Source organism: Aspergillus aculeatus, assembly GCF_001890905.1.
Source record: "Aspergillus aculeatus ATCC 16872 unplaced genomic scaffold ASPACscaffold_1, whole genome shotgun sequence".
Classification (NCBI taxonomy): Eukaryota; Fungi; Ascomycota; class Eurotiomycetes; order Eurotiales; family Aspergillaceae; genus Aspergillus; species Aspergillus aculeatus.
Window position 1 is genome coordinate 2,813,156 of NW_017962976.1, and position 21,627 is coordinate 2,834,782.

Consider the following 21,627-nt stretch of genomic DNA (forward strand, 5'->3'; position numbering starts at 1 on the left):
GGATAATGAATAGAGGTCTATTGAGATGTCAGCCTGTCACACTTGCATACACAGTCTTTATTCTTAGATAGCTCAGCAATTATGGGTGATGATTCAGGATGACTGGAAATTTCATAGTAGGATGGCAATATACAATTGAAGCAAGCGAAGTGAAGGCGAGTGGATCGTGTTGCGATCGGACAGCCAAGCGGGGCAGGATAGGACAATGAAAGGCAACGGTACTAATACAAGTGATAGCTACCGTTACTCTACTCTGAAAATGGAGACTCAGGAGAATATGCCTGATTCCAGAAGAAAGACTAATGCGGGTGTCTTCAGCATTACGTGAACCTCCCGCTAATTCCGAGTTTCAGACGAAACAACAAATGATTGTTCTCATGACAAGCACTAACCATAAGCACTAACTACACTAATCCATGCCACTTCACAGGATTCAGCCGCCCCATCAGCAAGGCTATACATCCCGTACGACATATAACCCCTCGAAACCCCTCGTCTGTCCTGTTCCCAAGCCACCCACCAACTCATTCCGCCAATAGATATCATCACCATGGATGTCCACGTTATCTCCAAGCAGAACCCCGACCACCATGCCACCTTCCAGCTCCCCGAGCCGACGGAACCACTTACGCCTTCCTCCGTCCGGGTGCACGCCTCCCTCATCGGCCTGACCTCCAACAACCTGACCTACGCCATGCTTGGCAGCGCCTGGAAGTGGTGGGACACATACCCAGTTCCCCAGACCGCGCCGGCCCCCTACAACGACCCAGCCGCCTGGGGGATCGTGCCCGCCTGGGGCTACGCGACCGTTCTCGAGAGTACAATCCCCGAACTCCCGGCGGGAACATCCATCTTCGGATACTGGCCGGCGTCCGGCCACGCGGTGGACCTCCAATTGACCCCCGGGACGCCGCACGACGGTCACTGGACGGAAGTGTCCCCGCACCGCCGGAGTCTGTTCTGGCTGTACAACCAGTACACCTCCGTGGTCGACAAAACGACAACTAAAGACCCCGAGACCCTGGGGTGGGAATGCGCCGTGCGGACGATCTGGACCTGCGGGTATCTCCTCAGCGAGTACGTTTTCACTCCGGACCCCGCGGCTCATCCGCCACTGCATCCGTCTCCCGGCGCGTCTCCGGAGGGGGGAGAGGCGAAGTGGACCGCCGCCGAGGACGCGGACCTCTCCCACGCCGTCGTCATCAGCCTGGGCGCTTCGACGAAGACCGGTCGCTCGTTCGCGCACAATCTCGCCTGCAGGCCGGCTGGGACGGGGCCCCTGGCCTTCCTTCAGATCACCTCGGCGCCGGCCGCGATCGCGGACGCAGCGAGAAAGCTCGCTCCGCCGTTCCCCACCAAAACCGTGTCTTACTCGGAAATCGCTGGGGCGGCGGCGGAGGAGTGGCTGGCCAGCAAGCAGGCGTCCAAGATCGTCCTGATCAATTTCGGTAGTCGAGATGGCGGGGTTGAGCAGGTGTTGGGCCTGATCCAGAATAATCCGGCCTTAAAGGCCGCCAAGCTTGTTTTCATTGGCGTGGGACTCCAGCAGAAGGTAAGACGAACCTTGTAACAAACATATACTATTTGCGCTCCTCGGTTGATCCGCCAAGGAAAGAGGCTAACCTGAAGAGAATCACAGGTTTATACGGGGGAAGAGCTCGTTGGCCTGGGCACTGTCGCTGCCCAATTGGGTATCGTTCAGCTCAACACTTCATCCATCATGGAAGCGGCTCTGGCCGTTGTAGATCCAAAGCGATTCTTCGATGAAGTGGATGAGCGCTGGAATCACTGGCTGGTCAATCGGGAATCCGCTGCCCCTGATCTGCGTCTGGTCTGGGGCAGAGGGGTTGTTGGTGGACAGGGCTTGGAGGGAGGCTGGGAGTCGCTTTGCAAGAGTCAGCTGAAACCCGAAGAGGCTTTGGTTTACCGTCTGTATGATGGAAAACAGGCTCGCCATGTCTGAAGCGTTCGAATCTACCCAGAGAGGAGAGACCTAAAATTGATCTATTCTTTAGCTTGGTAAGAAAGAGACGATCTGGACCGGGAATGCGGACCAATCATCGGTCTGTAGACAATACCCTCTGTGCTTGATTTGAACGCTGTACAGATTGTACGTCGTGCATACATTTAGCAGATGGTTGCAAGAACTTTAGTTTCCGAAAGGCTATCTGAGCCAGCGAAGCGGCCGGCCGGCGCCCAGGCAACGAGGGCCCAGGGCCTCTGTCAGCAGGACCCGGCTCCTGACCCGGTCGCTCCACAAGCCCAAACGCACCTCAAACTCCAGGCTCACGATAGTATGTTTTAGCCCAGCAGCTTATCATATCAAGAGATCCAGACTCTAATTAATCCATAAATGCAATTTTGATAATTCCATAGGACCTTGAGCTCATAGCTCAACAACATCATACAGATTTGCTTCCAGCGCGGCATATATAGCTGTATAACATCCCGACCAACCTTCCCTCTTATTAACTCTATAGACTCTTTTGCAACATTCATCATGCTAAGGAGTTTTCGACTTTTCTACCCCATGCACCTGCTCTTCTACCGCAGGCCATGCCCATCGGGGCAGGGTCCAAGTCAACCACCAACTCCCCGCCGCATCCTTACCCATCATCGGCCCGATATTCGTCGGCATGGGGCCGCTCACAGATCCATTCACGGCGATATAGGAAGGCCGCCCCACCGAGTTCGTGCGTCGCCGCTCTCCTTCTGCTGTTGATGTACCAATCGATGTTACTGCCGCCGAGAAGTCGATCTCAAAGAGCCGGCCCTTGTGCCAATTCGACCACGCCATGAGAAGCGTGTTGTAATCGCCGAAGAGCGTCGCATCAACCCCATTCGCTTCTGTAGACGCTCGGATCACCGCTGCCAGGGCTTCCACCTGCGGCTTGGTGCGCTGCTGAACTAGTGAGTGGCGGATCTGCGCGGCCAGCTGGCTGATCGGCATGGCGAGGATTTCACGGACCCGGAGGAAGGTGTAAGCCTGAAATGTGGCGTTTCCGATGACGGCGACGTTCTTCGAGGGTTCAGTCAGCTCTGGAGGCAGGACAAGAGAGCGGAAGTCGAAGATGTTCATCAACGCGAGCAAGCGGTCTGGAGCCGGGCTCAGTGCTGTGATTGCCACTTTGGTCCACCACGCTAAGAGCACATCACTTTCGCTAAGGAACGGGGCTTGGGGATTAGCGGCATCTCCGATGGTGGTCTTGAGTTCCTGGATTGCCTGACTTCGCACTCCGTCGACAAAGGCTCCGGGGATGCAGAGAATACGCTGCTCTTCCGGACCCTGCCAGAAATACTCCCACAGGAAATACATGGTACCGATAATCAAGTGAATTCCTTTCAGTAAGAGGCCTTGATGTACGAAGGGTTCTTTAGAGGTCGTGCTGTTCAAAGTTTGCATTGGAGTCGTGTCCAATCCGAGGAAAGTCGGCACTTGGTCCTCTTGGCCGCGGAGTACAGCTGTCCATGCTGCAAAGAAGCTGGACATACCCATTCCGTCCATGAGGGTGTGCAGGAAGGTAATTGTCAAAATGGTCGTGTCGGTGAATGAGGCAACATGGATTGTGAGTTGGGGTCGGTCCGTGTAGATGTAATCATCCAGACATTGTGGCGCTTGCGCATGGCGATAGAGGGGGATGACCTCACCTGCTGTGCCGAGTACACGGGGTGTATCTGTTGCCGTGGGGATTTTTGACGCTAGAGGATGCTCAGCAGCTTTCATCGGATATTTCTCAGAGGTAAGGATGAAGCCTGGTCGCTGAGGATTGTATTCTTGCGGGATATGATATTCAAGCTGCCCGGCGTTCTGAAAGTCGTTCAGCTTAGGTGATTTTTTCATCAGAGGAACGGTACGGTACATACATTTCGTCGTAATCGTGCACCTAGCTTGTGCCAATCTCCGCGCTGCAGTAGTCGCGTCAAGGATTGATCAAGTGTCTTAATATCGAGCACGTCATCGAACCGGTAAGAGACATTTAGACAGATACTGTGTTGATATGGCCGGCCATCCCAGAAGCAGAGTGGGACGATGGTGTCGGTCGGTACTGTTACAGGCTGAGGGGGCTTTGCCTTGCCAAAGAGATTGAGAATCCCCATTGTTGCGATTGAGGATTTAACGGGTGAAAGGAGAGAGATCGAGCAGAAGTGTGCAAACGTTCACTTTTAAAAAAACCAGAAAGTTTAGTGATTAGTCGGATTAGTGCTTACAGATTTGTACAGCCCGTGGCTGAGTGGAGCCGGCCCGGTTCCCCACAAAGCGAGGCTGGCTGCTGGACTCGCTACACTTTTGACAGTCGGCCGGCTCGGCCCTTGAAATTTCCATTCCATAAGCACTTTCGAGGTCCGCTAAGTGCTCTAAGATCAGGACTAGTGTCAGTTGCAGTTGAAGGGAGGTGAACACTGGACTGGGTAAGCTGCGCACTCACAGAGACATAGTGACACGAAGTTGGCGACGCTTCAAGACATTCATGATGAGGTCTGAAAGAGATTGCTGTACTTTCAAGGTAGGGTTGTACAGGAGCTCGTAAATATGAGTATAGAGAGTCTAAATGAGCGTCGAGCGATATATGAGGGAGGAAATAATGGGTCAAAAGAACAGTCCATCTCAAAATAGGCGTGCTGACATCAAAGATCTATGATCCTCTTGAAGTGAATCGTAGTATTTGTGTATGTACGCCTCAACCAGGAATACTCTTGCAAAATCTGCAACTTGCTGTGCCTTGCTGCGACTTGTTATCTCAAACGGAAGTTCCTGAGGATCGACTAGGTAGATGATCATAAGAGGCTCACAGTGGCTTCAAGCTGATCCCCGAAGTCAGGACCCTAAAAGCTTGCAGTGGTAGATAGTTGTGTTTCTCGCCTCATTGTGACAGTGAGAGGAAGATGTGTCTCCAGCTGCCAACTAGTGCTACATAAGCTTATAAGCACCCCTCGCACCTTCCCTACTTGCATGTTGTTCAGTCTAGGCCCGGCTAACTTACCCCTTGATCTAACCATATCTCGGTATCAAGATAGCTCTGCTCGAACAAGACAGCTTCAGTAAGATCTGTGATTTATTCCCAGCCTACACACGCTAATACAATATCCATCTCAGACAAACAGATAGGTCTTCCTTTTCTCGAGATAAACAAACAATGTGCTGGCATCGTCTTACCTTCGCTCCCATGCAAAAGGCACCACGCTAGAACCTGATCGAGCTAACCGTACCTTCCCGAAGCTCTCTTGATACTTAGCAAGAGGTCCCTTGAAGCCGTTGCTCCACACACTCCAGCAGTCCCGTGATAGCCTTTAGTGTATAGATCGTAGAGCCAGCCCTCCCCGCCGTCAGCGAGTGCGTATCAGACGCCGTGATGACATCCTACAGCCTCAGAAGCCAGCAAAAAAAAGATTGCCGCGACTGGGACTCGAACCCAGAATCTGCACTCCACACCGCTAGCATAAGGCTAGTACGGGGGCTCTGCAATGTTAATACCACTACACCACCGCGGCTGTTGTTGTACAGTAGCACTGGCAACTAAATCATAACCCAGCGGCCGTAAGATGCTTTGGGCTGTTTCTCGCTGGTATATGGACATTCTGGCAGTCAAAAGAGTGCAATATGAAGCTTGATGCTGTAGCTATCTAACGAGATACACATGGAAGGATCTTGCACGTGGTTATTGTGGAGGGAAGGCTTTATGACCCCTGGGTACAGAGTGGAGTACGGGATGCAGGAGGATCTCCACTATAGCTGCCGGGGGACCCGGGGACCCACATAGTGGGGACTATGCGAGTTTTGGGCAGTCACTTCGAACATCGTTTCTCCGTACTGTAGGAAACTCGGGAAAGCGTCTATATCATTGTTTATAGCGACATTGGCTTGGTAGAAGGAAATGAGCCAGCGCGAAGGCACAAAAGCCATGGATTGGGTTGTCTTCACTATGAATATATTTCTAAGATAACATGATGAGTCATGGTCACATGGGCTTGTAGCTCAGTGGTAGAGCGCTCGCTTCGCATGCGAGAGGTCAGGGGTTCGATTCCCCCCAAGTCCATTCTTTTTGGTTTCTTTCATTTTTTTTTTTCAGAAACAATGGGGTCAACTAATAACAAACCTCAAATCTGGGGGCGAAATACGCCGCCGTTTCTTGTATTCAGTAAGAAATGCGATGCCATTTTATGTGATGTCTTCTTCGCTGGCGGTACAGTACTTAATCTCGGGCAGAGATGAAATTGGTCGTGTCCAGTCTAGCCTACCTCTCGCCCGCAGTTGGCACTCATACGCGGTCTTATTAAACATGCCCTATGCGTGTTTTGCCGGGAGCGGTGCTTGAGGTTAGGTGTGTCCTAATGGTTTTGCTACAAGGTGAAAGGAAAGAATCAGTACGGGTTGTGGTACTCGTGCCAATTTGCAATACGACCATTCTCCCGTTGAAAGTACACCTCACATGGCATGCTTTACCAACCATCTCTTCAGGCAACGCTGTCTCTTTTAGGCACTGTCCGTTTCGCAGCAACTACTATGAACCTTGGAAGTACCACTACTAGCTTTTTTGAGTTACTAACTATTCTCAACTTGTCACATGACCATAAGTTACCTTACTAGGTAGCCTTATGGCTGGGCCAGTTGATCTCCCATCTGTACATGAATAAATACACAAGTACAACGCGGGGCTCTCCGCTTTGCAACCCACCATGTCAACCGCCCAGACCAGAGCCCTCACGACCGTTGAAGTCCTCGAAAATATTCTTCTTCATGTGGATAATCAGTCCCTCCTGACATCTGCTCAGCGCGTCTGTCATGCATGGCACGACCTCATCTCCACGCCTTCCCTGCAAAAGCACCTCTTCTTGATCCCAGACTGGGAGCGACCGCAACCACAGCGCAACCCGCTCTTGGTTCAGATTTTCCCGGGCTGGTTCATCATTCATAATATTGATGGTGAGTACCGGGAGAAGATCGGGCGCGACGGCCTCAACCCCCGCTGGGATTTGACGCAACCCGACCAGAAGGCGTCCTTCATCCGGAAAGAAGCCAGCTGGCGGCGCATGCTCGTGCAGCAGCCCCCAATCCGGGGGTTGATTTCTTTCACGAGAAGGCATTCTCGAGGTGGGTATTCGATTAAGGGCCTGCCTTATATCGAGCATGATGATGAGGACGAGGACGAGCACGAGGATGATGATCTTGATAACGATAATTATGGCGATGAAGATCTTTCCCCCTTCACAGTTGGACCACCGACGGAGCCTCTCCGAATGGGGAAGCTGGTGGAGGAGGTCCCCCGCACCTCTTTCCATGCCGATGTTCTGTGGGATTCCAAGGACTATCGGCTTCGCCGTGATATGTTTCATCGCATCAGGAAGCGAGATATTCGGATGCTGCGCAGTGCGCTCAGGAGGAGTGGAATGATCGTGCTCTTGACTGAGACCGTGCAATGTGTTATGGGAAAGCCGCCTCCGCAGATAGCATGGAGGGAAAGCCAGAGGCGCTGGTGGGCGGGGGATGAGGAGCCTACGAGACGCGATGGGGCCATCTAGCCATCTAGCCAAGAGGCGGCGTTGCCGTTGAAGGTGATTTATCATCAAACATAGCCAGTTCTTGGAATAAACTTGACGGTCTGGTATGAAGCTCAATTCGTGTGCACTGTCGGATAGACAAGGACATATGTGTTAAGAGGCCATGCTGCCTGGACCCTGTGGAGGGATCATAAGACAACTCCACCGTAGCCTTTGCAGATGGTCCACCGCGCGGTGACCGAGTCGCAGCAAATAGTGGCTAATGTACGGTGTGAGACTGGAGCACATGGAAGACTGGCATGGTTTCAACAAAACAAGATCAGATTTGTTGCTACTATTCGGTTATAATGAGGGCTGAGTCAGGGTGTCTATCATTCAGAAGTTTTCTCAGATTTTGCCATAGTCCGAACCCTACGAGCCCTGCTTATTGACAGGGAACTCAGTTATTCCAAATCTCCGCCTCCAGCAAAAAGGAGGTTTTCAGCGTGCAACTTGCGTAACTCATTCCGTCTATAACAATTACCTCCACTCAGCACGTACCTCATGCTCCATTCTAGCAATAGTTCCGCCCATCCCCAGCTCATTCGCCATGAAGATATCTCAACTAGCAAAATAGTGTACCACACATCTCAAAAAAGCGAAAGCAGCCGTCAACGGTCATGTTCTATCATGACCAACTGTATTCCTGTCCAACCCCTTCGATGCGGGATAAGCGAGGGCTACCCAAAAGAATGATAAGGATGATAAGCCATCCCTCAAATAAGTATAGGAAAATAAAGATTTCAAACATCTTCCTCCGTCTGATCGGTGTGATGTCGACCATCTAAGCACGTAAACATGAGGATGGACTCTGGGAGGTCGCGAGCTTATAGCTCTTCTTCCTCAGTAGCCATGGAATCATGCGGTGGATGGTTTACACCCGTACTAGCCGCTGTAGTTCCAGTGGGGTTTGGAGGGTTATCGTTACTGATCTCGTGCGACAAACCTGACTCCATTCGTCGACGCATCACATCTTCATCCGCTTGTGATACGCTAGCTCGCTGTTTCTTTAGAGGGCTGCCGATGAATTGACCATCAACCGCGTTAGCCGCTGGCTTGGGAGTTTCAGCAGCGGCAGTTGACGGCGGTACAATGGGAGGTGTTGTGGAAAGATTAGAAGACGGGGCTGATTCTCCGGGCGCTCGAGGACTTCCAGTGTCCGTCGGAGGAGTATTAGTGGCAAGCGACGCCGACGAGTGCTGCCGTTTGAGCTGAAATGAGTGTTAGTTAGGCGAACAGAGACGAAGCACGAAGCAGGATTGACTCACCTTAATTTTACGAATGCTCTCCGCCAACTCGCCCTGCTGCCTGAGATCTTCCGGAGACAGATGGACATCATCGTCCTTGCCCTCTTCGGCGTCTGCTTTACCGAGGATGGAATTCTCGTCATCGTCATCACTATCCATGTCATCATCGCCAACAGTCTTGCTACCCTTCTTTCCTCTCTTATGGTTTTCTGTGCTCTCTCGGAATTTCAGGAAGCCAACGGTGCCGCCAGGCTTGAGCGGGCCAAGATTGGAAAAATCTGGTTGTATCGACCGACGCTTTACAGACCCAGGAGTTTCCTGCGCCTTGGCATCCTTGAGGATCCCCATCTTCTGAAGTTGCCCTAGTTCAAAGTTAGTTTCGACGGCTACTTTGCGAACCGGGTGATGACTTACGCTCTCCGCGGTACATGAACGTGAAGGTAGCGTAGGGTTTATCAGATGCATCAATGCTCGTCACAGTTTGCGTACTGATTGTCTTGGGGTCGAGTGTTTTCGGCTTCGCAAAGCTCGTGGTGTGGTCAACGTTGGCGTCCGATGCGCAGTTATTGTTGTCATTGCCGCCTGAGACATCATCGTCGTCATCGTGCGCATCGAATTGAGGCGAGTACTCTCCCCGTTTGACCTGACCAGAAGCCAGAACACGAAACAGTGCCACCTTGATCTGCCCTGCAGACTCAGGGATCGGATCATCATCGGAATCAGAGAATGACATATCGTCATCAGAGACATCTTCCAGGGGGGATTTCGAATTATCTCCGTAGCGCATTATGTCTCTCTCCTTCCGTGACTTTGCATCCGTGTCCATACCGCCGCTTTCTTCACGTTTCAGGCGACGCTTTTCCATCTTCTGTCGTCGTCGCTCAATCTTGGCCGCCGCATCTTTGCCTTCCAGGTCTAGACCATTCAACCATCTCTCCAGTCCGACCTCACGGAACAGGAACTCCCGTTCGGCCAGACCGCCGCCCTCGGATTCCGGGACACTAACCCATCGAGAGTTGACCCAAGTCTCCTCGCCTCTCCGCAGGAGCGTAGCCACCTCCTCCTTCTGTCGGCCGTCGAAGTAGATGTATGCAGCGACCGTCTCGTTTGGCGAATTGGTTAACGGCTTGTAGGGAATCACCATACTAGAGTATTGCCCCCGCTCTTCGGTCGGGCCGGGAAGTCCTCCAACAACTTTAGGCCTGGGTGCGGGGTTGTCGGATGTCGGTTTTGGAGCAGAATAAGGGACATCTTGACCGGGGTTCAGGAGTGTGATGGAGATGGCGAAAGTCGACTGTTCTGGTCGGCCCGATCCGGAGTCAGGTAGCTTTGGAGGGGGTACCGGAATGTAGCAAGCTATGCGAGAAGCTCGAGATTGACGTTGGATCGAGTATTCGGAAATCGGGCCATCCGGAGTGTGTATACTCACGGCGAGACCCTTGAAGCAGGGCATGGCGGGACAAAAAGATAGCAGTAAACACAGGAATTGAGAGAGAGTCGTCGAAGAATAGGGTCAAACCAGGCTGAATGAAAGAGAAAAGGAGGGGGGAGAAGGGAAAGTGGTGAGGGGTGAGGGCGCGCGTGTGATTGTGCGAAGGTGAGCTGGTCGTGTGTTGTGGAGGCGGTCAGGATCGAAGTAGTGAGTTCGGCGTGTGTGCCTGCTACCGCCAGCCCCCGGCGGGGATATAGAATGACCGAAACAGATAGATCGCGGAGATGGACGGCTGCCCCGAGGTTGTCGCTCAAGTCTAGCGCAAGCTCGAGATGAGGGAAGGGCCGATCGCGTTCGAATTTCTTAGGGATTTTATCGCTTTGCGCAACGCAGGCATATAGTATTAGCCGTGCAGTATGATGACAGAGACGGAGGGAGAGGGAGAGGGAGAGGGAGGGGGGAGGAGGGGGGGGGTTGACGGGTGTTGACGCCGATCAAGAATAAGTGGGTGGGCTGGGGAGTGGGAGGAACCATCCAAACATACCAAATATGGTTGATTCCTGGGGAAAGACTCCGGTTCAGTGTTGGCGAACTCGATTAAAGAGAGATATCCAGCAAAGTAACTTGGCCTTATTGACCAAACGACGAGTGTGGAGCAGGACAAAAAAGGAGAGAGGGGTTGGGTGGTGGAAGGATGGGGAGAGAGAAGTGTGTGAGAGAGAGGCAAAGGCCAGGAAGAGAGGGCCTTTGAGGAGAGGGAAGGAGGAGGGATGAATGTGGAGACTGGAGAGGTAGAGGTGAGAGGTGAGGATCACCGCCGGCTGGAACTCCGCCTGCTTCCTTGGATCACTTCCGCCTCCCCCTTTGGCTCGTCTTCCCTGATGTCAACCTGATGTATGCTGTCTTCCACGTCAGAACAGTCGTGTTTATTTAATCACGATACTAAGCAAGCGATTCTCGATTTTCTGGACTATATCTGAAACTATTTTGAGTGACCTTCCCGTAACTACTCTCTCTGCATTTTTACTCTAAAGGGCCAAAAGACCTGTTGGTGAGATAACTCCGATGGACAGTCTATGATCTAGTCCGCCTCTTTCGCCATGTTCGTTCCAACAAATGTCACGGAACTTGCGCGTTGTCTCTAAAACCCTCGTCGTCGCGCCTCCTCTCGAGCGATATTAGCCAGATCAGGAAAGTCTCGGTGGAGGTTGCTGAAAAGCACCTCGGCCTTTCGTCGCTTCTGTTCTTCCACCTGCTTCTGCATCTCGGCGACCTTTTCGAGGAGCTTCGCATGCGAATCAACAAGCGATAGGTCCAATAACTCTTCTGCATACTGGCGTAGCGAGTATAGCTTTCTCTCGAGAGCGGCGATGCTGATATCGCCTGTAAAAGAGTATGGATTGTTTTCTGGTGTGGTAGACGCTATAGAGGAATGATGGGAATGCAATGCGCGCGGAAGCTGTTGCGCTCGATCTGAATCACGGTCTTCCACTAGGTCACTGATACGAAGTTGTCCCTTTGGGGCTTGGATTCGCACAGAGGCTAGCTCCGTCTGCTCTGCCGGGTTGTCCCTGATGTGGGTCAAGGTCTTGGTCTGTTGGGTTCCCCCCGACTCATAGGTCCGAATGTCGAGGGAAGCATGAGGCCCATCATTCTGCTGTCCTAGTCTAATGGCATCCTCGTTGAAATGAGTTTTCGGTCGCTTCCCACTCTGTGAAGCATTATATGGCTGTGGAGATGCGTTCTGGGCCGCTCTTTTACCTCTCCTCTGGTCAAATACATTATCGACGAAGCCGGTAATGCGCCCTCGTTGGTCGACTGGTTTCACCCGGGCTCGCACAGGCTTGTCCTTACTACGATACGGCTCGGCAAAGTGGCAACACCGACAGTTGCACACCTGCGAGCACTTCGGGCAGATCCAAGAATCTGCATCTCTGAGATACGGAATCAAATCGATATCGAAGTGTCTGTGGAGCCCGCGAAAACAGAAGAAGGCATCGCACCGTGAGCATGCCATTCCTTTCCATACCGAGTGACTATCACGGCATAGATGGCAAAGTCGTTCCTATTCCGATTGTCAACCAGTCGTTAGACCTTGGTGAGGTCTGCAGGAGGCTGATTTACCGTAGACTGTTTTCGTGCAGTGGCTGCTGCTGCGGCCAGTGTTCCCAAAGACTTTCGACTGAATAAAACAACCATTAGCTAAGAACAAACTTGGTTGTGAATTGTCTGAGACGGAGGCTAGGTGAATGTAAAAGGTTGCATAGAAATAAGAGAAAGAGAAGGAGGCCGTAATGAAGGTAGGTGGTGTTTCTTTGAAATGTTGTGTTCAAAACCCAGAATGTTCGAGGGTCCGTACTTTGTACGCGGGGGACTTGAAGTCCGCTGTGCACCTAACTTGCTTCGCGCACTGCTGATGACATTGTTGCAGTAAGCCTTTGGAAGGAGTTCAGCCCAAATAAAATTGCTGAAGTGTTTGCAGCTGCGTCCAGACACGAAGCACTTAAGACATAGGTCGAAATCTCCACACTGCTCGCAATGCAAATGACGATTCCAGATCGTCAGGCCGCAAAAGTTGCATTCGACCACCGCACCCTGCGTGTCAATGAGCTTCAACTGTACACTTAGTTCATTCTCAATGTCTTCATCCTCGATCATCTGTTGGAAGAGACTTAGAAGAAGAGCATTGTCTTCTGGCCGGCAAGACTCGCTTTTAAGTGCATGTAGAAGAACCAGAGGCACCCGGCCGGTATCTGCATGACATAGCTGTTGATAAACGGGCTGGATATAGTCGAAGAAATAGGTGAGCGAAGAGCTGTGCATTATGTTCCACACCACTTTAGTAACCAGAGAATTGACATTCCAGACCTGGTGAGCAGTGGCAGGAGGAAAGACAACCAAGTCTCCAGGAAACTGATCAGCGACATAAATGGGGAATTTCGCACGACCTAGCTGGGTGACTGTGACGTTCGCCCAGTCCGTATGAGGTGATTTTCCAAGCTCTTCCATGAAAGCATCATACTGGGTTTGTGCATGTTTGTCCGTGCCAAAACATATGGACCCATGCCCGCTTCCTAATTGCGAGCTAAGAATCTCTGCGTATAAGGATGGTAGAGGTTGTGTGTATTACCTTGGGATTCGATAAGGAGGTTCAGCGCAGCTGTCCCACTGAAACATCGGTGAAAGCCAGAGCTATTCGTAGTCTATTTGTTAGCTGATCGAACAGCATGGCAAGACACTGACATCCAACTTACAACGAATTATTAGTACCGACATATGCCATCAAAACCTCTGGAGCAATTTCCTTTGGCAGTACTCGAAACAGATCAAGGGTGCCCAAATGCCTAAGACACGGCGGCAGAACAGAGTCCAATGCACGAATCCAATCTTTCGGGCATTGTAGATCCTTGGCGTAGAGGCTTCGAAGCGAGTCTGTGAGCTGATGGAGCTAACCCTGGAGGATATAATAGACCACATACAAATCTCGTCCAATGCTCGGGGGTGGGTGGTCTGCCTGGTACAAGATCTCCTGCAGTCGCAGCTTTATATCCCGCCCTGTAGAGCAATTCCTAACCGGTATCGCTTGAGTACCGAGATCATCCTGTAAGCTGCAGAACTTCCCGAGGTAGTTGCTCGACCGCCACATACCTCTCGAGGCTGACAAGGCGGCCAAGGTTCCATTATTCAAGATCGAGTTATCCCATTTGCTAGTCGTATTGAATCCGCGGATTACGAAGGGTTTTCCTTCTTGCAATTTGCGATTCAGCCACTCATGGGCCTGGTCGTCCGACAAGCTCTCGATATCCTGGACTGTGTACTCGGAAAATGGGACAAACGGTTCTCCTGCTCTGAGGAGAGCCTGTGCGGACGTTATCTCCGTAATCGGTAGGAAAGACATATAGAACACCTTATATAAGAGGCATTGCAATGCGCATTATGCAAAATAAAGCACTAGCAGTATTGGCTAGAGGTCCTTATCTGGTTCAAACCATCTGTCTCGGAATTCAGCCTGGAGTATTTGACAGACCGCCACGTGATACTCCACTGCAGGGTGAATCTAACCGTTTGTGGAAGTGTCCCATCCAAGCCCGCGATCCTGGCAGTGTGTCTCGATATATGAAATGTCTCATAGTTTCGGCTTAGATCGACACTGGGCTGCCCGAGTAACTTTAGTTCTCATTGAAGAGAAATTTATCGCCCTATGAGAGTTAATAAAGATATATGGTCATGGGTCAAACAAGTACAGACTTGGCGCATGCGTTGTCTTGTTTCCGAGGTGTACATAGCACGGAACCTGGGCTATCTCTCAACTTCACATGTCGGTCTGACGGTCACTCTCTTTAAACTCACTATTTGATCATCTGAACTAGCAGGATGCGAGAGCAATAAGGTAGCTAGAATCGATTTTCGATGGCATTGCCTCCACGGTCACGTGCCCTGATGCCTCAGGAATGAGAAGCCGATGCCGATGCCGAGAGACCGGCGTCGGCGACATGGGCTGCGAGATAAGATGCGTGGGGCAAATGAGCCTGATTCTTGATGTTAACCTCCCCAGAGCCGGCATATATCAGGGCCCCTGCAGATATGAAGCGCAGCTACGAGGTATGGCCAGTCAATACCTTTTCTCTATTCAAATCTTCTGAAGCATTGTTAGAACGCTCTTAAACTCCTGGAGAGTCGCCGACGAAAAGCTCGGCCAAGAGCGGCCGCGCTGGCGCCGACAAACCAAGATGCAGCGACCCCGACTGACAACCAAGCATTGCGGGGCGTGCCTAGTTTGGTTGGGATGGAAGACTGGCTGCGGAAATTAGGGCACTCGGTAAAAACTATTCATTGCTAGCATCTCATCACGCCATAATGGTTTCTTCTTACATGAATGTTTTTAGGACAACGATGTGAACGGCCTCAACATCGTTCATGTCGCCGGAACCAAAGGCAAGGGCAGCACCTGTGCATTCACTCGCTCCTTCCTTCGTACCCATGGGTTACGCACCGGATTCCCTCAGAAGGTCGGACTTTATACTTCGCCTGATTTGCAGTGCATCCGCGAAAGGATTCAGATCAACGAACAGCCGATACCGGAGGAGCTATTCACTCGTTACTTCTTCGAAGTATGGGAAAGGCTCGAGGCTCCTAGTCCAGAACCCAGTCTTCTTTCTGCGAGACAGCCACGCTATCTTCAGCTTCTTGCGCTTCTAGCATTTCACACCTTCATCAGAGAGAATGTTGATGCGGCTATATTCGAAACGCACCACGGCGGAGAATATGACGCCACAAATGTCATTCGGAAGCCGGTGGTGACAGCTATCACTGCTCTCGGTATGGATCATGTTGCGCAGCTTGGCCCCACGATTGAGAACGTTGCCTGGCATAAATCCGGGATCTTCAAGCCCGGCGCACCTGCGTTCTCAGTCTCACAGGAGGAAGATCCCGCCGAGGTGCTGCGCCTTCGCGCTGCTGAGAGGCAGACCACTTTGACGTTTGTGTCGACGAATGACTCGCTTCCGGTCAATGATAAGACTCTTAGTATCCCTGTGCAGCGTCTGAACTGTTCTCTGGCTCTCGAGCTAACTAAAGCCTGGCTAAAACTCAAAGCGTCAGAGCATACATTAGACGAGTCAGACATTGCCGGCGCTGTGGAAAATTTCAAATGGGCTGGGAGGTTCGAGATTATCGAGGATGGAGCATCTCGGTGGTTTATAGATGGGGCTCATAACACGTTGAGTCTCGGACAAGCGGCTGCGTGGTTCGTCTCAAACACCAACACGCCCGCAACAAATCTGTAAGTGGGACCACTTCTCGTAGTCGGACAAAATGCGCTGACCCCAGAAACAGAGGCCGCATTCTGATTTTCAGTCACTTCTCAGAGGAGCGTGACGGGGTTGACCTTGTCGAGTGTTTGGCGAAGGCGCTTGCGGAGCTGCGGGCTATGCCGGAATATGTCATATTTACCACGTACGAAGAGAGGGAAGATGGAACCACCAGAATAGGCGAGTACCGCAACAACTTCGCTGGCTGGACCAGAGCTGACATCCATGATAGATAAAACCCTCAAAATCCCGGAGACCCCATTCCCAGATATGTGCTCCATATATAGTTCGCTGTGGAGACAACGTGATGCCAAGGCCTCAGTCTCGAGTGAAGCGACTATCGAGGGCGCGATTAAACTGGCCAACAGAATCGGCGCTGCACAAGGCGGTGCTCAGATCCTCGTGACTGGCAGTCTTCATCTGGCTGGAGGTGCTCTCAGCATCTTACGGCCTCAAGTATAAATCTGCTTCTACTGCTCTTTATCAAAGTCCTGTTGTATACGCTTGACCTTACACAGAGATGACGCGATAGATGTCCGTAGATATTTATTTACCATTAGATAGATCACTGCCAATAGCCACTGCAGTTAGCATCTGAGCAACTTTTCATGCAAGAAGATTTTAGAGTTTAGCTTCCCTGATCTTTTCCCATAATCTGGCCTTCGTGATGCAAGATCGATAGGCTAAAGTCATCTAGTTCTAGCTATTAATACCATAATATCAATATATTCATCGTAACTTCGAGACATGCGGAGGATGTCGCCAATAAGACCTATCTAAGCCTATCCAAGCTTCGCTTGCATGGCGCTATAACCCTGGGCGGGAGCATCGGAGAAAGCTTAATTCGCCTTATTTTGAATCATTGCAGGCTTGGTCATCTTCTCTGAATTGAGATATTGAAAGGTACTGGGCCCACCATACTTAATCACTCAGACAATAATGCACTTTTTTTGAAGCATTCACTCGCGACAGCGACCAGTTCTGACACACGATCAAAGGCACGCGGGGCGCGCTCGGCCTAAAAGCCAAGCACTTTGCCATCATCCAGCGGTCAGGCTTTGATGCCTTCCAAGACGACCCTGGATCCAGAGTTACTTGATCCAGTGACACACACTTCGTGTTTCGAAACGGCTAGGTGCGTGGCCTGCACTGTACTGCACCCCTGCAAGCCTCCCGCGGAGCCTTTGTTGGATAAAGAACTGTTCTGAGACCCGCTTCCATAACCTTGGATCGGCCTCGATGAGTCTGTGGCCTGTCATTGTGGATTCTTTGATGGGCCACGGATTTGGGTTTGCACGTGAGTCTGGATCAATGAACCAGAAGGGGTTTGTCCGAACGAGGGACGTCAAAAGAGGTAGATCCAGAGACTGGAAATCCAAAGCATACGGCAATCCTGATAGTAGATATAATGGTTAGCCAGTCATGGAAGGGACGGAAGAGCATATACTTGGAAGAGTTGAGCTCGAAAATTAGCTGGTCGTAACCGTGTCGTGTTGAAGCAGTTGTGTATCCCCGTGGGGACCATCGTGCAGGGGGGGGAAACCACCGAATCAGTGGTCTAGTCTTTCGGGGTCACACCAGTTCCTGTGCAAGTCTCGCATCAGGATTGGTGGAAGTAAAAGATAGAGACCTTGCTGGTCAGATTCCAATTTCGTGGTTTGCTAGAAATCTGATCCACCGCCAGTCTCTGGTATGCAAGACTCGAGTGTCGTCTTTCGTGTCACAACGGGAGGCGGCCATCCTCCTCGCATGGCGAATAGAGTTGAGGATTTGCGCAAAGATCACAGTAGTGAGGATACGAGACCATTGATCCATAAGAAAAGAAAAAAAGGAGAGACGAATACTATGTCTTGATACGTTCTCAAAGCGACAGTTCTTAGCAAAAAGCAAAGAGGGCGGCTCATGGTGGCAAGCCGTACGTTGACGTAGTTTCAAAGCAGAGTCATTGGGTCGGACTTTGTGTTTCTTGTGATGAGTGTCTACAGCATACTAGTAAGGTACAGTACTTCTTCCGTCAGATAAAGCATGTCACCTCCCCCAGACACCCAGCTGACACTGCACTGCCAAGTATCAACTAGATATCTTCCGACTGGTAATCGTGGTCTGGAACCATTGTCCGAGAGACCTGGGGAAGCCAGGGGTGGGTTGATCTTTCATGTCAGATCGACATCACTTGACTTGAATGTTCTAAGAATCTGTCTATACTCTTTGTTTGCCTTGAGAAGTCTTGTATCTGCTCAACATGTTCAGTTCGTTGGAGATAAAGACAGTGTCTCTTTCTTCTATAGGCGCACTATCAAACACAGAACCTTAGCAGGGTCACTGGAAGTAATTCATACCACTGCATCACCACCAGGAATTCTAGACTAAAAGGTAAAGTCGTTAGCCCCGTGGTTTCTTCCCCACGAAGGGGGGGGTGTTTAGCAGCTGTAGTGAATGTAACCAACCCGCCGGGGTCAGATCCGCCCTCTCACCATTTGCACTTTTTGTCCGTCCCTCTACCATCTTCTTGTCTCGCCTTCCCTTTTCTTCCTCTTTCTTACTTCTTCCTCTCTTCCTCTCTTCTTCTCTTCTTCTTCTTCTTCTTCCTCCTCCTCTTCTCATCATCTCTCCCATCTCCCCCACCACTCCTTTCTCTCTCTTCTTTCCTTCCTTTCTTCTTCTTTTTCTTCTCTTCTCTTCTCTCTTAAATAGTTCTCTCCTTTCTATTCACATTTTACGTATCAGCGATCTTCATCCTGCCTTAGTCCTGTAGCTCAAGACACTAGCACATCTGTGTTAGTCCTGACCAGAACTATGGCCAAGGAGGAAGGGTCTCAGATTCAGTCGGTCGATGCGGAGGTTATCCAGAGGTCGGTGGTCCTGTATCCCAGCTGACTTCTTATATCATTCCCATGTTGACTGAGATGTACAGCCTTGGTACTGAGCCTGAAGCAATGGAGAAGGGCACTGCTGAGCACATCAATCTGAATAACAATGTCACTGCCAAGTAAGTTGTCCTGATATTTTGTGGTACTACGATCCACACTGCAGCTGCTAATTTGAAACTAGGATCAAGAATCCCCTTGCCGACTTGACTCCTGCTCAAGTGATTCATGATGTTGAACAGTTTGCTGAAGAGTTTCAGTTGACTGAGATTCTTCCTAATCTGAGAAAGGGTGCTCTCGTGGCACGCGACCCTCAGATGTATGCTTCTGTGCCTGATATGACCGATGAGGAGATTACTGCCGTCCGCAACGAGACAGAACACAAGTGGACACAGCCTCGTGCTTTGTACTTCAGCATCGTTCTCTGCTCTGTTGGAGCTGCTGTTCAGTAAGCAACCGCATCCCACAGAAACACTTCACACCCAACATTGAAGTTCAAATGACTAACACACGAATTCAGGGGATGGGATCAAACTGGAAGTAATGGTAAGTAATGGCTGTAGATCACATATTTTCTATCAGCCTATGACTGACTGGTCGGCTCCTCCAAGGTGCCAATCTCTCCTTCCCCGTTGCTTTGGGAATTCCTGAGGAGGGTCCCGATGCCGCTAGAAACCAGTGGCTTGTTGGTCTCATCAATGCGTATGTCGCCCTTAGCCCTTCTGCGCTTTGTACTATAAACAAAAGCCAAGAAGCTTACCTACGTCTCAAATAGAGCTCCGTTCATTTCCAGTGCCTTTCTCGGTTGCTGGCTGTCTGACCCTGCCAACAAGTTTCTTGGTCGCCGTGGCGCCATCTTCATTTCTGCTATTTTCTGTCTTCTTTCCCCGATCGGATCAGCCTGTGCTCAGACCTGGCCCCAGCTTTTCGTTACCCGTCTCTTGTTGGGGCTGGGTATGGGACTCAAAGCGGCCACTATTCCCGTGTTCTGTGCTGAGAACACCCCGGCTACTATCCGTGGCGGTCTTGTGATGTGCTGGCAGCTATGGACAGCTTTCGGTATTCTCCTTGGTTGCTCGGCAAACCTTGCTGTCAAGAACACAGGTGATATCTCGTGGAGACTTCAGCTGGGCTCTGCTTTTATCCCAGCCGTGCCTTTGCTTCTCGGGGTTTATTTCTGTCCAGAATCCCCTCGTTGGTACATCAAGAAGGGCAGGCTTCGCAATGCATATCAGTCTCTGCGTCGTTTGCGCAATACCGAATTGCAGGCTGCACGCGATCTGTACTACATCTATGCTCAGATCAAGATCGAGCAGGACATTTCTGGTACGGGTAATTACATCAATCGTTTCGGAGAACTGTTCACTATTCCCCGGATTCGGCGTGCCACCCTTGCTTGTTTCACAGTAATGATCGCACAGCAGATGTGTGGTATCAACATTGTCGCCTTCTATTCGTCTACTGTCTTTCAACAGGCAGGGGCCAGTGTTACCGGGGCTCTTTTTGCCTCCTGGGGATTTGGTCTTGTGAACTTCCTTTTCGCCTTTCCCGCTGTGTCCACTATCGACACTTTCGGTCGTAGAACTTTGTTGCTCTTCACCTTCCCAAACATGGCCTGGACCTTGCTGGCTGCCGGCTTCTGCTTCTACATCCCGGAAGAGTCTACTGCTCACCTGGCATGTATTGCGCTTTTTGTCTTCATCTTCGCGGCATTCTATTCTCCCGGGGAGGGTCCTGTTCCGTTCACCTACTCCGCCGAAGTTTTTCCACTGTCCCATAGAGGTAAGTCTTCATCAATATATACATATCATTATATGCTTACCTTTCTCAGAGATTGGAATGTCCTGGGGTGTGGCAATCAATATGGGCTGGGCTTCGGTCCTCTCCATCACCTTCCCGCGCATGCTTGCAGTGATGACCCCGACTGGTGCCTTCGGGTTCTACGCGTAAGTCGCTCCGTGCATGTCCCAAGAATCTAGCTTTTAACTCATTACATCTTAGGGCCCTCAATATCACTGCGTTTGTTATGATCTTCTTCTGGGTCCCCGAGACCAAGCAGCGGACTCTCGAAGAGCTTGACTACATCTTCGGAGTGCCCACAGCCATACACATGCGCTATCAGTTGTTCCAGGTGCTCCCATGGTGGATAAATCGCTACATCTTCCGCCGTCGCAGTGCTCACCTTGAGCCTCTGTACAAGCTCGACCACCTCGCGACCAGCAGCTAGGTTGCCAAAGAGCGATTTACAGCAGACCTGTCGTTGCTCCTCGCATCCATCCTGCTCGATCGAATCCCCTGCAGCGCGTTTCCTTTGTGAAGATGGAAACCCTCGGTGGTTGTAATATTTACTTCCGGAGTCTACGGGGCCTAAATGTGTCAGACTGAATCTGGAGGGAAATATCACTTTTACCATTATGAGAGGTCATGTAATACGTTAGTTAAAAATGAATGACTATCAATGATTAGTCAATCTGACTTCATGAAAAAGAAAATCCAGAGCCATTCGTACAGTTGATATGGAATTCTGACTCATAACGCATGCTCGAGATGTCATATAGACTTCCGAGTATACGGTGGTTCACGTGTGTTCGAGAAGTTGTTCGGGTCTTCTACTGTAACATCAAGATGGGATCTTTTCTATGCTTTATTTCACACTGTTCTCTCGAGAAGAAATCATAAATAACGTACAGCTCTGTATGAGAGAAAGGCGGATTTTTACGAGGCAGATGCAGGGA

At 50.8% G+C, this 21,627-nt stretch overlaps 7 protein-coding genes and 2 non-coding genes across 9 annotated transcripts; 5 read left to right on the forward strand and 4 right to left on the reverse strand.

Moving 5' to 3' along the window:
- The first annotated feature begins 371 nt into the window (after window positions 1–371).
- On the forward strand, window positions 372–2,080 carry ASPACDRAFT_110305 (DUF2855 family protein). The gene is made up of 2 exons (XM_020195466.1): window positions 372–1,552; window positions 1,640–2,080. The coding sequence occupies exons 1-2, from the start codon at window positions 551–553 to the stop codon at window positions 1,961–1,963; spliced, it is 1,326 nt and encodes a 441-aa protein (XP_020061450.1). The 5' UTR covers window positions 372–550; the 3' UTR covers window positions 1,964–2,080.
- A 267-nt stretch (window positions 2,081–2,347) lies between these two features.
- ASPACDRAFT_1852063 (uncharacterized protein) lies at window positions 2,348–4,153 on the reverse strand. The gene is made up of 2 exons (XM_020197230.1): window positions 3,865–4,153; window positions 2,348–3,808 (listed from the first exon to the last, which is right to left on the reverse strand). The coding sequence occupies exons 1-2, from the start codon at window positions 4,096–4,098 to the stop codon at window positions 2,504–2,506; spliced, it is 1,539 nt and encodes a 512-aa protein (XP_020061451.1). The 5' UTR covers window positions 4,099–4,153; the 3' UTR covers window positions 2,348–2,503.
- A 1,237-nt stretch (window positions 4,154–5,390) lies between these two features.
- On the reverse strand, window positions 5,391–5,490 carry ASPACDRAFT_t24. Its single transcript has one exon. It is a non-coding gene; the product is annotated as a tRNA-Thr (tRNA).
- Window positions 5,491–5,963: 473 nt separating this feature from the next.
- On the forward strand, window positions 5,964–6,035 carry ASPACDRAFT_t17. The gene has a single exon. It is a non-coding gene; the product is annotated as a tRNA-Ala (tRNA).
- Window positions 6,036–6,675: 640 nt separating this feature from the next.
- On the forward strand, window positions 6,676–7,518 carry ASPACDRAFT_38684 (F-box protein; the record flags this gene model as incomplete). Its single annotated transcript, XM_020200487.1, has 1 exon — window positions 6,676–7,518. The coding sequence occupies one exon, from the start codon at window positions 6,676–6,678 to the stop codon at window positions 7,516–7,518; it is 843 nt and encodes a 280-aa protein (XP_020061452.1).
- Window positions 7,519–8,363: 845 nt separating this feature from the next.
- ASPACDRAFT_49376 (uncharacterized protein) lies at window positions 8,364–10,236 on the reverse strand (the record flags this gene model as incomplete). Its single annotated transcript, XM_020202239.1, has 3 exons — window positions 8,364–8,747; window positions 8,805–9,145; window positions 9,198–10,236. 3 exons carry the CDS (start codon window positions 10,234–10,236, stop codon window positions 8,364–8,366), a joined length of 1,764 nt encoding a protein of 587 aa, XP_020061453.1.
- A 764-nt stretch (window positions 10,237–11,000) lies between these two features.
- Window positions 11,001–14,220, reverse strand: ASPACDRAFT_110311 (uncharacterized protein). The gene is made up of 7 exons (XM_020195467.1): window positions 13,864–14,220; window positions 13,695–13,797; window positions 13,470–13,634; window positions 13,346–13,407; window positions 12,575–13,289; window positions 12,340–12,397; window positions 11,001–12,280 (listed from the first exon to the last, which is right to left on the reverse strand). The coding sequence occupies exons 1-7, from the start codon at window positions 14,111–14,113 to the stop codon at window positions 11,357–11,359; spliced, it is 2,277 nt and encodes a 758-aa protein (XP_020061454.1). The 5' UTR covers window positions 14,114–14,220; the 3' UTR covers window positions 11,001–11,356.
- Window positions 14,221–14,742: 522 nt separating this feature from the next.
- ASPACDRAFT_110314 (uncharacterized protein) lies at window positions 14,743–16,635 on the forward strand. Its single transcript, XM_020195468.1, has 5 exons — window positions 14,743–14,817; window positions 14,870–15,034; window positions 15,102–15,997; window positions 16,051–16,205; window positions 16,258–16,635. The coding sequence occupies exons 1-5, from the start codon at window positions 14,800–14,802 to the stop codon at window positions 16,485–16,487; spliced, it is 1,464 nt and encodes a 487-aa protein (XP_020061455.1). The 5' UTR covers window positions 14,743–14,799; the 3' UTR covers window positions 16,488–16,635.
- A 2,296-nt stretch (window positions 16,636–18,931) lies between these two features.
- Window positions 18,932–21,119, forward strand: ASPACDRAFT_20392 (uncharacterized protein; the record flags this gene model as incomplete). Its single annotated transcript, XM_020198943.1, has 7 exons — window positions 18,932–19,014; window positions 19,077–19,340; window positions 19,413–19,438; window positions 19,504–19,594; window positions 19,668–20,674; window positions 20,724–20,838; window positions 20,894–21,119. The coding sequence occupies 7 exons, from the start codon at window positions 18,932–18,934 to the stop codon at window positions 21,117–21,119; spliced, it is 1,812 nt and encodes a 603-aa protein (XP_020061456.1).
- Between the last annotated feature and the right edge of the window lie 508 nt (window positions 21,120–21,627).